We start from the raw sequence: 13636 nt of genomic DNA, 5'->3' as shown, positions 1-13636 counted from the left end.
TTCCAAGAGTAAAGTTGCATTCCACACAAATGTAATTCCGAGTGGACGATAATGAACCACTGGATTCCAGTGGATTAAAGGACAAAGAAGCTCCCCTCTTGTCAGAATAGAGGCAACACCGGCCATTTCTTTAAAACAACTCACCCACACCAGCAGGAGAAGAGATAAGACCCAGGGTGATGCATAAGTCAGGGTCCCTCTTCTTCATACTTTCAATCATTATCTGACTTGCTCTCTCCCCGTTTCCAGTCGCCATGTCAATCAGACAGCGTGCTTTTTCCCTTTTGCTCTTCTGGTTCTCGATCACAGAGTCTTTGTCCTCAGTACTCAACACTTTCTGCTGCAAAAGGTCATCCAGGAGACCTCTGATAACTGAGATTTTAACTGTCTTCACAAATTCAGAATGGATCCTTTGAAGCTCCCCTGGAAGAGAAATCAAAAGGCAATATAAAATGATGGCGTGCAAACGCGATAGTTGAAGCTGTCACGGTTGTTTATGATTTGCTCCACAGACATTGGGTCTTAGACAGGTGCGGGGCGTGGCGAGCGGAGCTGGGCACCGCAACGGGGCACACCTGGACCACATCAACTGATCACATACTCTTTCTCAAGCCTGGCGGGGACTGCACGTCGGCGCCAGATTATTCCGTCTCATTTGGTACTTTGGCTCACGAGTGTAAATCGACCTCCGATACTCTGACCTGATCTTTGTTATTCCTAACGTTGTGTGATCCTTTCGCCGGTAGCCAATTCCTCGCCAGCGGGTAACCACCAGACCGCATCATTCTCCCGTGCCTCCGCCTGCTACGCCTACCCGCTCCTGTCTTCGCCTTGCACGCTGGATATCTTTTGAGTACCCTTTTTGACAATAAACTTTGGATTGTCCGAACTGCCTCTGTCTCTGCATCCGGGGTCCAAACTAACATTTTCACTAACCGTAACAGAAGCAGGGTGTTGTAGGTAGGTATATACTGCTATGCATTTATAAGGTGTAAAACCAATCTGTACATAGACCATACAGCAAAAGTACTTAATATAACAGTCCACCAACTGTGGTAGGCTGGGCTACGACTGTGATCGTACAGATATTGTGTTTCCAGTTCAGATCAATAATTCTAAAAACCCACCAGTCAGGCATAGTCTGACTGCCAAAATGTCAAAAGTCATTGATTTCGGGATGGATATGCATCAGTATCAGTATGACTGAGGAAATCTAGCTCTTTGTCAGTGGTGTTTTCATCAAACATTAAAGCTTTATTGTCGATGATTTGGGTGTTTAAGAGACCAATTTAAATGATTTTGAGATAGGGGAGATTCTGTTTGGGCGGGCTCGCTCAGGGTGTGGTTCCGGAGGGGCAGGGGGAGAAGGACGCGTGGCCATTCACCACATTGTTTTAGTTTGCAAACGTGACTTTGTCTGTCATGTAGAACTTAAAGTAGTTTGCTTATTTGCGGTATTTTATGTACTCACATTATTCCTGTGTTTTTGAGGGGGTATCTTCAATGTTAAAGCAACCGTTCGTGGTCGTTGGACAATGGTGAGGCTGGATATTTCAGACGGATTAACTTGAGCATTTAATTTACGTAAGCTAAAGGCTATTTGAAGTAGGATGAGTCCATGAAGTCATGTTATAATAATGTGAATGATAGTCGATGAAACCCCTCTCCATTGATCCACACGCTAGACTAATGGGGAGGGGTTTTAGAGGTGGGGAAAGACATTTTGCCGCTAATTGAAGGATACCCTTATGGCCTAATTTAAAGGCAAATGTTCCCTTGCAAGCACCCCTAGTACTTGCCATGATTATTCACCATGGCAACTGGTGGCCCAAGAACTTCGAAGGTTTTTGGTATATAAGCCGACGGTAGCTCGATGTTGCTCTATTTGTATCGCCCTCCAGTTTTATTTATTTTCTTGATTATTTGATGTTTGCTTTTTATTATGTTTTATATTTGATAAGATTAGAATGTTGCAGGATGAAATACGATGCAAGCTTTATATCGGAGGGTTTTATCATAGAATTGTTACATTGTTGTTGGATTGTATCCCAGAATCCCAAAGAGATATTCCAGAAGGCCACATATCTTTGAACTTGTAGTTCAAGTATGTATTCAGAAAATGTCTTACGTATACATTTTTTATCCGGTTAGCATGAAGTGTGTTTTGACAGGAAAGAACTAGAGGGATATGGTGGTGGACTTATTACTCCTAAAACTAGGGGACTTCGTCTCACCCAGCGCACCGTCACTTTCAGTCCTTTCGAGGGGCAGAGACGGGAACAGCTCACCATGACGGCTCAGCTGTTCTGAAAGACAAATCAAGAGAAAGGGCAAACAAATGTTTTTTACTTTACATGAGATACTACATAAATGAGATAATGAAGTCCCCTCAACGTCAGAAGTCGCTCTGGAACCCAACGGGGTGTTGGGTTGGGATTGAACAGAAGAATCTGAAAGGTCAAATGTTTTGCAGTGCACAGTACACCTGGAGGCTGAAGTCGAAAACTAACTGGCGCTGAATTACATTACCTGAAGAAGCAAAGTGCTGAAATAGATGTTACAAAAGCTGGAAGCTAAACTGTAATACTGTCAAAGCAGGAAGAGAGTGGTAGAAGTAGTAGTGGTACTGGACTGGTAGTAGTAGCTGAAGTAGCAGCAGTAGTAGCTGAAGTAGTAGTAGTAGCTGAAATAGAAGTAGTAGCAGCAGTAGTAGTAGTAGCTGAAGTAGAAGTTGTATAGTCGCTGAAGTAGTAGTAGTAGCTGAAGTAGAAGTAGTAGTAGTAGCTGAAGTAGAAGTAGTAGGCCTATAGTCGCTGAGGTAGTAGTAGTAGCTGAAGTAATAGTGGTACTAGCTGCACAAACGATATGCTTTATGAAAGGTATGGTATTGATTGATGTTTGCAGAAAGAATTATAATAATCCCGCCATATTTTTTTTTTAAACGAGCTGAAATTGTATGTACTCTCCTAATGCTCAATTTCCAGCCTGACATTATTAAATGTAGTCCAATTGAGCGAGAAAAACTGCCCAATCTGGCAACACTGCTTGCATGTCCTCGCGCTCTAACCTCAGTGTAAATCAATGACACCAACGGAAAACAAGCCGGGATTTTGAAAAAAGTATAAAGGTAATCGAAATTCTTTTTGCAGATTATTGAAGATACAAGTGTGTTGATTTGTTAAACCTTTGTATTGCTCTACTTGTATCGCCCTCCAGTTTCTTTTGGTGATTATTTGATGATAGCATTTCATTATGTTTTATATTTGATAAGATAAGAATGTTGCAGGATGAAATACGATGCAAGCTTTATATCTGAGGGTTTTATTATAGACTTGTTACATTGTTGTTGGATTGTATCCCAGAATCCCAAAGAGATGTTCCCGAAAGCCACATACCTTTGAACGGTTTAAAAAATAAGTATGTATTCAGAAAATGTCTTAGGTTAATGTATACATTATTTATCCGGTAAGCACAAAGTGTGTTTTGACAGGAAATAACCAGAGGGATATGGTGTAGGTAGGACTTATTACTCCTAAAACTCGGGGACTTCCACTCACCCAGCAAGCTGCCACTTTCAGTCCTTTCGAGGGGCAGAGACGGGAACAGCTCACCATGACGGCTCAGCTGTTCTGAAAGACAAATCAGGAGAAAGGGCAAACAAATGTTTTTTACTTTACATGAGAAGCTACATAAATGGAATGTGTGGACTCCATTGGGTTCCAGAGCGAACCCTTACTTCTTATGTTGAGGGGATTTCATTATTTCTTTGATTACACATTCCTTTTTAAAATCATTTCACATACACAAAACAAGTGTAAAAATGCATGACCTATTTCTGCATTTATATATTATAGTAAAAACTGAATTAAAAAATGTAAATGCACCCTCATGAGGAATTTCCAGAACAATTTCTCAAGAATCTACAGTCTAAATGTGATCGGTTAGAGCAACCAATCACGTTTCGGGATACACTGGCCCATCACGTTCAGGGACACAAAGGCCATGGCTGGAGCCACCCATTTAGTTGACAGCTGCTTCACTTCAAGTGTGTGGTCAACAAATTGTTTTTTCCTCACAGACTTTATTATTGCTCTCGCGATCAGAGCATGAGTGCAGTTATAGTACTTGCAATAATGATTTGTGGGCACGGATGTGTTAGTTGTGCAGTTTTTCAAGTCATTATTGCTCCTGATTTCTGTCAGTGTTATGTCGCCATACCTTTGACCTCAATAAAACATGTTTTAAATGTGTAAAAAATGAGGTATGTATTCATACAAGTATTTTATTATATGATATGTTATTTATCTGGTGAGCGTGCAATGTATTTCGACAGGGAGGAACAATGATATAGAGGGTTATGCAGGTAGACTTACTTACTTAAACTTGGAGACATGAACTCTTCCTGCATGCTGTGAGCTGAACTACTTGGCATTGTCAAGTCCTTATTGAAGCTCTTCTCCGACTTCAAGAACACAGTCTGAACATTTTCAGAATAATGCTTTGCAAATTCTGAAAGACAAATCAAGACAATTTGCCATAATGGCATTTATAGATTTTGAGCCGCTTCTGAAGATTTTGGGGGAAATTGTACAATTGGCTGTCTGAGAGTATCGATTGCCATAATATACGACTCATAGATTCATTTGATTAACTATTTCACTTCCATGTGTAACACCAGGCATTCCACTCACCCAGTGTGCCTCTGCTTTGAGGCGTGGACGGCGTCTCAGACCCGCTCCCCAGCCAACTCGGCAGATATTTTTTAAGTCCTAAAAGACCAATCAAGAGAAATGGAAAGTATGTATTTCTTCTTTTACAGTTCTTTCTGTTTCCGATATGTTTTTACTGGAGCCAATCGCGAAGCTGGCTTTTCCCCCTGGCGCGCTATTGGCTGGTTTAACAAAGCAGTGATGATTGGTTGAAGGACTATCCAATTTCGTACAGTCATTTGGACGACGCCTGTTGATCACGCCTCTTGTGCTGAAGAAAATGACAGCGGCCTCGTCAACGTGCAATCTACGATTGAGCTTGGTCTGGCAATAGCCAGGCTACCTCTCCTCCACTCCCTACGCTAGCTACCGGTGGCCCCACGAATGCGATTCAAGTCACTGGTTCTTGTCTACCGTGCCGTTAACGGATCAGCCCCATCCTACATCCAGGAAATTATACATCCAGCCTTTCCCTTATGCTCCAAGACGGCCAAACGACTTGCTCCTCGCTTTGAAAACCCAAGCAGCCGCTCAACAAAACCTTGATTGTTTGCCGTCCTGGCTCCACATTGATAGAACTAACTGAAATCAGGACAGATGACCCCCACCCATCTTCAGCCGCAGGCTAAAAGCTCATATTATCCGACTACATCTTGTTGAACTCGAAGTAAAAAAACATCCCTTGCTATTTATCTCTATTTATCTCTATCCATTGTTTCTATAACATAGCACTTGCGAAGCAGTTGCTTTGCTTATTTTTGAGGTGCACTTTTTGCACTTTTGGGGTTTATCTTCATCGAATGAATGCATTTACTGTAGGATACTTGAGCCCAATGCATCTGCAAATTAACGCCTCATAATAGAATGGGATATGTGGGTGATAATCCGGACATAGCAGTTTCAGACATGCAGCAGCCTGTTGATGGATTTAGCAGATGCCCCAACAAATAGGGCATTGCAGCAGTCCAGACGGGATGAGATGAGGGCATGGATGAGACGTTTGGCAGTGGGTTGGCTCAACAGGATATCAATTCTGATGTAGCAGGGCCTGAATGAAGGTCATTTGGTGGGGGTGGATGTATCGGGGCCTTGGTGGAGGTACGGGGCTGGATGTAGTATGGGGCTGGGTGAAGGAATGGGGCTGGGGTTGGAGGTAGTGTGGCACTGCACTGGTACTAAACTGTATAAGAGTGAATGTAAGAGTGTGCATAAATTACTACCGTAAAGGAAAGGATGTGTCCACCAGAGTCAACCAAGGAGCCAATGGAACCTTTAAGCGGGGGGCAGTGAAGTTTAAAAAACCTGTTCCTAATCCTGTCCTATTAAGTCAACAATGAGGAAATAAACACTCCAAGCAGCTGTGACAAGGAATGATGAATAACTGCTCTAATGACCTTCAATAGTGCACACTACCAAACTGTACATGTTAACGCAGAGTTTGGTCGTGTTAATGCGACATTTCTAAGACTTTATTTGCTCGAATGAAAAGAGAAAATCCATCATAAAAATCGGCCTCAGGTCGTATTCGAGAACCGACGTCGCATCGACGCCGAATGGTCATTAACATGTTTGTTGGGGACATACATGGACCTTGAAGATATCAGGAGTCTACAGAACACAAGGACAGCGGATCTGAAACCAATGGGCATGTAATATAATAGGCTACAGTAATGTAGTAGGACGCACCAAAATCCGAAGATAGTTTTATGACAAACACCGCATACCTGCCATTGTTCTTGGTCGGCGTAGGCAACGTGACTTTGTTCAGATGCATTATCAACCATTGTGAATCTGCTTTTGTTTTTACCTCACCATATCCTTTATCTTGCGTTGTTTGTTATTAGTTATAATATTGTCTTTCATGACATGTTTTGTGCATGCAGACCAACAGGTTTCTGTTTAGTCTGCCTTTTTGTCTACACACTGTAGCCTACCCCAATAAGCCTCTCCAGATAAAACTATATTGCAGTTACAGATCGAACTTCCTTCCTGGTAAATATTTTTACAGCGAGTAGCAGTATAAAATAACACTATTTCATATTGTAGGCCTATTACTGTTGTCAACGGCTAAAACATTGAAAAGGTAGGTTTACACTTTAGAAGGCCCTAAAACCAAACTCTGATGACGATGATCATTTGCATTACTTCAAAAACCAATGTGAATATCAGCCTACACAAAAAGGTTAAAAAGCCCAAAAAGGTAGTTTTATGACAAACATGGCTTACCTGCCATAGTTGCGGATCAACGTAGCCTACGTGTATGCACACCTGATGCCGACCAACAGGTTTGTATTAAGATTGTTGTCGCACTATATAGCCTAGCTCCCCTCAGCCTCTCCGCCTACCTGGCAGTTATGGATCTCATTTCAACACTGATAAACATGTTGACAACAAGTAGGAGCTGTGGCGATTTCAGACTATTTTTAGGGCTGCTCAAGCACACCTATATATACACCTAACCCTATATCAACAGCCCTAAATATCTATAATTATATTATAAAAAACAATCCACTATCATTTTAGAAGAAGGAAGTGAATTTCATGTTTCAGTCTAATGTGACGTTGTTTCCACAGAAACGTTTATTGATAATTATACCCGTGACTCATAGTTTATGCACATTGGTATATCAAGTTCCATTGATTTTACAATTTCAGCACAGACTCTTCATAACATTCTAAGCAGGACTTAAACTGGATTGCTGCCACTCCTAGATTGAACCTGGATGTGCTTTCCCCACCTTTATTATGAAAGGTAATGGATTGTTTATATTGCCATTGAGACTCATACATTATTTTTGTTTTTAGTCTGAGATATTTGCCTCCTTTTTCATCACTTAACAAAGTGTCCTCTCTCTCATTCTGAACCATTATTATTATTCACTACAACAGACCACCTAACAGTGTGTATTTAATTGAATTTAGGTTTGGCAAAGTGAAGGTGGTTGAATATTTTAACAAACAGCATATTTCAGTTTTCATTTTATTACACATGATTTTGTGCTGTAAAACCCATGTTACTCTACTTACTTGTAATTCATTAAAAGTATTATTGTTGTAAATTGAAATATCATAAATAGAAAAAAATCCTGGCTTTTAGTACTTATAGCGTTCCCGTTTGTCTTTTTGTCTTAGCTACATTAGCCTCTTAGCAAACCAGCTCGAAAACAAACAACATTAACACAAGCAAACCACACTGCATTGCATTGCACGCACAGCAAGACAGTGCAATGCATATATTGGTGACAACTTAATCAAGTGTGTGAGAGAATTTAACATCAACATTAAAATGACCAATGTGGTACAAATACAAAGAAAGTGCATCTCCTTACGGGTGCAGTCATTTTTGTTGGACGAGTCTTACGGTCAACCTCACTCAACTCGGTATACTCTCAGAATCCCGACGGGGATCGACAAAGGAGCCGTGCCTCGGGGAAAAGCTGCAAGAAAGCTTGGAGATTTCTCACTTTGCAGCTCGTACAGGTGGTGTACGAGGCATCTCAGACACACCATAATACTGTTTTGTATCATATGGGGTATCGCTTTTGTCCAAAGTCGATACATTGAAAGTTACATCAGAAATGGGCTGCCTACTGTCTTATTAATTAAGCCCAAACAAGCAGCAACATGTTAATATCCAAAACACCATGTATAGAGTTATGGTATCAGGAAGGTCACAAAACAGAGTGAGTTACGTGTGTTAAGTGAGTCCAGTCATACAATCACAGACGGTGAGGGGATAGACGTTAAATACAGGAGGGAAGGACATTTAATCTGAACTGAGAATATAGCTTTAATTTTCCATTACAATCCGTAAGTAGGCCTATAGACAGACTCAGGGGCGTAGCCACATGGGGGCTAGGGGGGGCCACGGCCCCCGCTGGTCAGAGGTTGACTACCCCACTGGCCCTCCCCGAGCCTGAACAGAAACGGTCCAAAGAAAGCTGAAATATATGCACTGTTAGTTTGATCTAACTTTGACTTATTATTCTTATTCAAAGTGTTATATGAATAAATATTGCACTCAAAATGTCCGGTATATTTAACGTTTTCGTTCTTGAAACGGTTCGGAACGTAAAATAACGTTCGTTCTTAACGTTCCGGCAGTGTTATTGGGCCTAGTCTATTTTTGTGGTCGATATAGGGTGACCAGTGGTTTGACAGTCAGGCATTGTTATTGACAGTCAGACTCGATTTTTGAAATGCGTGTTTTATAATCTGGCATTTATCAAATAGCTGTGTGTAGACAGCAGTGAGGGCTGTCACCAGGGAGCGGGCGGGCTGTTGGATCATGTCAATGAAACTTGGACGCGGACACAGGTTACGGGCACCCCCACCAACAAGAAACAATGCAAAGGCGATATAGTGGACTCGGTTAATTTAGCTCACGTTACCTTTGTCGAAGATAGAGCTCAGTGCAACTGTTGCTTCCAAATCGCCTCTCGCCAGGGTGGTGGTGTACCTGTCCCTCTCTATGTCTGAGTGTGCCTGTCTTTCTAACCACTTTCGTTTTCAAAACTTCCTTTATTTTTGCCGTTTTTTTTATTTCTTTTGATTATTCTCTTTCATGATGTGTTTCGTGCATCGTGCATTTGGCCGTTATATATATTATATAATATATTCCATTATTTTATTTAGATACAGAGCTCCGGGAGTCGGCAAACGGCAACAATCACTTCCTCCTCCATGCTGCGGTTTACTCTGGACTGAAGGTACTGAACACTGATTGGCTGTCACGCCCAAGTATCAGACAAATTCGCGGACGTTCCACCTTACCTGATAAGGATTTTGCAGTTCTGGTACACACAACAAACCATGCAAATTAGATGGGGCAGTAGTTTATCTGCACCCTTTCAAGTCACTAATGGGGTGAGACAGGGTGGCATTTTGTCACCTGTCTTCTTCAATGTCTATATGGATGATCTTTCTAAGAAGCTTAAAGAGTGTAAGACTGGATGTATGGTGGGAGAGAGTCTTATCAACCACCTCATATACGCTGATGATTTCGTCATCATGTCTCCATATAGTGCTGGGCTACAGCAACTGCTTAAAGTGTGCTCTAGCTTCGGAGTTCAATATGACATTAAGTTCAATCCTAAGAAGAGCGTTATTATGATTGCTAAAAGTAAGGAGGATCAGAATCAAAAGTTTCCCTCATTCTTACTGTCTGATCGTAATCTAGAGATGTTTAAGAAGGTAAGGTATTTAGGTCACATCATCACTGATGATCTGTGTGATGATGATGATGTCCAGCGCCAGTGATGTAGGCTTTATGCACAGGCCAATATGTCGGCACGCAAATTCCATATGTGCAAAGAAGATGTTAAAGTAAGTCTTTTCAGAGCCTACTGTACTCCATTTTCTCTGGTGTAAATATAGAACAGCAAAACTGAAGAAACTACAGGTAGCGTATAATGATGCGTTTAGGACCCTCCCTAAGCTTCCAAGATGGACAAGTGCGAGCTCTTTGTCTGTGACTATTAATGTCCCCACCTTTCATGCTGTGTTGAAGAATTTTATGTACAAATTTATGTGTCGACTTCTAGAGTCAAAAAACAAACAATAATTGCACTCACTGACACAAAACAGTGATACAAGGTACTCCATTGGTTTGTGGAAACATTGGAATCGATGCTTATATGTATTTTAATCTGTGTGACCTCGTATTTCTATTGTCATGTAATTTGTATTCCTATCTTGTAAATGGAACTTCGAGTCCGGAATAAAGTATTCATTAATTCTTATTGCCAGGAATGGCTAGCTTGCGGTGGATAATACCCACGGAGTAATACTCTAACAAATTACGAGAGGTCGAGAAGGACTAGGTTTGAATGATCAAGGCTTTATTGTCACCAAAGATAGTAACATCACCTTTTTGTGAGTTTATTTTCAAAATAACTGGGGTATTCGTAGATTCATACATTCAAGCATTAGATACAGAGAGTTAAATATTAAATATTAGTTATATGAAGTACATATTACGCATTACAGTTATATGAAGGGAGGTCTTGGATTAAAATCCATTCGTCGCCTTGTTTATTAACCTGATCTTAAATCACCATGATTTGCCACATGTGTTTAAGAGATGGGCCCTGTGAAAGCAATATTAATTTACACAGTAAAATATGCATTTTTAATAGTTAACAATGCCACTTTATTTGCCTGTGGCATATACAGTCATAATCCTTAAACTGGTAGTGTCGGGCAAAGGATTAGTTACATTAACTCTAATTTAAGCCTACAGAATATACATTCTAAATCTTCAGACGAGGAACCACAAGGGGCAACAGATGTTTCTCTAAGAGGCCATTTACATGAGGCGTCAGGGGTTCATGGGGATGCAGACATTAGTTTAACAAAGGAAGGCCAGATATATCAAGTGTTTAGCATTTGGCTCCATTGTTAATATATTTACCTTATATTCTAATATAATTGATAGTTAAAGTTAACCTTACATATATATTTATAATTATTATCTAAGTGAACTGAGAAATAGACTGATGTCATTGACCACAGAGGGATGGAACAAGGTCTGGAGCTCATATCCTTCTCCTCGGTTTGAGGTTTGAGAAAAAATGTTGTGAGTAATTGTTCATGAATGTTGCTGTTTCTCTCTCTCTCTATTCCCTTAGTACGGGGGTCACTAACAGGCGGACCGCGGTCCGGGTCCTGACCCAGACGCCGTCCTATACGGACCCGGACCTATAGTCAATAAATTATTCAAATATTTTTAATTTTGACGTGGCTTCTATTTTGACCGGCGCAGCGTTTCTAGACATTCCGGTACTGGTTTACGGAATCAGGAAATCCCTTGACCAATGGCATTCGAGGCCATCCCACGTGATGCTACTCAGCCAATCGAATCCGTGCATTCCCGGCACAGGCTGCCTGGCTCACAGACAGTGAGACAGAGAGCGTTCATGTGAGAGATGACAGAGAGAAGTGCGAGAATTACAGAGAAAGAAGTCAGATAAGAGTGAGTAATACAGCGGGAGAAGGCAGATAAGATAGCGGGAGAAGAGTGAGAAAGACAGCGGGAGAAGAGTGAGAAAGACAGCGGGAGAAGAGTGAATAATACAGCGGGAGAAGAGTGAGTAATACAGCGGGAGAAGAGTGAGTAATTGTTGCGTGTGGCCATGACTCACTCACTCAGACATTCAATCACTGTGCTGTGCCTAAACCCCCATGTCTTTGCTTTCTCATCAGGCTGGCACTCAGGCTGACACACCTGCAGCAGATCTGAGATCGCTACCGCCCAATTACCAGCCTGCTGTATGAAGCCAGCAAAGTCAGTTGCTTGGGACACAGACCCGGCAACACCTTTGTCCCACAGTGCGAGTTGTTAAATAGCCTTTTCTTTCTGTAATCTTTGATCTAGGCCTGGGGATGGCCGGCGGTCCTACTTTTCCGTTTAGTTCTTAGTTCATAATTTGGTTTTGTCAGGCAGGGAGGGGGGCCAGCCTCGACGTCCCTATAGGGCAGGGGTCGGCAAATAGGTGCCCGCGGGCCAATTTTGGCCCGCCATCTATTCTGTCTGGCCCACGAGATGACGTTAATTTGATGTAAAAAATTAATAAAAAAAAAAAATCTCAACCCCATATTTTTAAAAAGAAAAGAAAAGGCATACAGCAATCCCATCAATTTCGAAACATTTATTGAGGTATAGATGATAGTCCTAAAGTGACAAAACAGGTGGAACATCTGTGCAGTTATCCATGACGCACAGGTCGGAACGGTATTGGCACGCCAGTGCGCGTAATCTTGTGCAAAAAAAAACCAAAAGTGTCCTGTCTCCCTCCTCCAGTGGGCAAGGTAAAAAATAGTCTACGTTTCGTTAAATTAACAACATAACAAGGTCTGCTCAAATGTGAAATGGCCCAATTAAAATAAAACTTAAAGAAAGTGAAAGATGAATGCACATTGTCCGCGTGGGAGAAGGATCTGCGCTGCTCCTGAATAAAGACAAAAAAAAGGGAATTTACAATTTAAATAAGATCAAACAATATAACTGGGCCTTTATTTTAGGCCTACTATTTAAAAAGGCCAGTAGGCTACTCACTTAATGGGAAAAGTGGCTCCTCCCTTCGGTCAAAATTTTGTGGATGTCGGGCGACAGGGATGTCACTTTTATCCTCAAGCAGTTCTCCAAGCTTGCATTGGTCAGACGGTTCCTCTCGTGTGTCTTGATTGCATTCATTGACGAAAAGCTTGACTCACACGTGTAGGTAGATGGAAACATCGTCAGCACATAAAGGGCAAGTTTCTTGATACCCATGTACTCTTCTGAGCATCCGATCCAGAAATCCTCCACGGAATGCGCACTAAACGCATCACGGACGAGGGAGCTTGACTGGAAATCGATGAGCTCCAACTGAAGCGTTGCCTCGTCCAACGAGCTCATGGTTGTTTTGGCCAGTGAGGAGAATTCCTCGCTTCGCGTGGACAATGGGTCGCGGACAAAGCCAACAATTTCACTTGGGACACAGTAGTCTCGGAACCGCGACTGAAAGTTGTCCTGTAGCTTGTCAAGGAATTCAGTCATAATTCCTGTCACTCGCCCCCCTCCCTGTGATTTTAATGTTGCAAAGTGCAAGAGCCTTCCACTTGCTAGATCAGACTGGAACAACTCCAGCTTCCTTGTAAACGAATCCATCTTCTCGATCATGTCCCCAATGGTTTTCCCTCTCCCTTGTAGTTGCAGGTTCAGCTGGTTAAGATGGCCAAAAATATCAGTTAAAAACGCGATGTTTGAGATGGACATTTCACCTTCTAGGAAGGCCAGGTGATCGTTTGAAGCACGCATCTTGCTCATTCGCAGGAAGGTTTTCACTTGATCTAGTAGCGCACAGAAGCGCTCCAGTGCCTTTCCTTTACTTAACCAGCGCACGTCATTGTGAAGTAGCAGATCTTCGTAGCAGGCCTCTGACTCA

The 13636-nt window shown here is 41.8% G+C and overlaps 4 protein-coding genes and 1 long non-coding RNA gene across 6 annotated transcripts in view; 2 read left to right on the top strand and 3 right to left on the bottom strand.

Moving 5' to 3' along the window:
* Positions 1-7096, bottom strand: part of LOC115560696 (caspase-1) — an 87276-nt gene extending 80180 nt beyond the window's left edge. Inside the window, exons 1-6 of one of the 2 annotated variants that reach the window (XM_030380198.1) lie at positions 6936-7096; positions 4692-4769; positions 4378-4509; positions 3558-3629; positions 2235-2306; positions 145-423 (exon numbers count right to left, since the gene is read on the bottom strand). In XM_030380198.1, the coding sequence (XP_030236058.1) occupies positions 145-423; positions 2235-2306; positions 3558-3629; positions 4378-4509; positions 4692-4769; positions 6936-6942 (640 nt within the window). In that variant the 5' untranslated portion in view covers positions 6943-7096. The remainder of the gene's footprint in view (positions 1-144; positions 424-2234; positions 2307-3557; positions 3630-4377; positions 4510-4691; positions 4770-6935) is intronic. The other variant, XM_030380199.1, reaches the window with a different exon arrangement.
* LOC115560668 (vitellogenin-2) overlaps positions 1-13636 on the top strand; it is a 434163-nt gene that overhangs the window by 24489 nt on the left and 396038 nt on the right.
* The window catches only part of LOC115560655 (uncharacterized), a 553265-nt gene that overhangs the window by 293762 nt on the left and 245867 nt on the right, over positions 1-13636 (bottom strand). The gene's annotated exons all lie outside the window — the stretch shown is intronic.
* The window catches only part of LOC115560657 (uncharacterized), a 360390-nt gene that overhangs the window by 314351 nt on the left and 32403 nt on the right, over positions 1-13636 (bottom strand). The gene's annotated exons all lie outside the window — the stretch shown is intronic.
* LOC115560740 (uncharacterized) lies at positions 11344-12526 on the top strand. Its single transcript, XR_003979833.1, has 2 exons — positions 11344-11819; positions 11913-12526. It is a non-coding gene; the product is annotated as an uncharacterized LOC115560740 (long non-coding RNA).

This window comes from Gadus morhua, chromosome 16, assembly GCF_902167405.1.
Source record: "Gadus morhua chromosome 16, gadMor3.0, whole genome shotgun sequence".
Lineage (NCBI taxonomy): Eukaryota > Metazoa > Chordata > Actinopteri > Gadiformes > Gadidae > Gadus > Gadus morhua.
The sequence above is the reverse complement of the archived record's forward strand: the minus strand, read 5'-3'. Positions and strand labels throughout refer to the sequence as shown.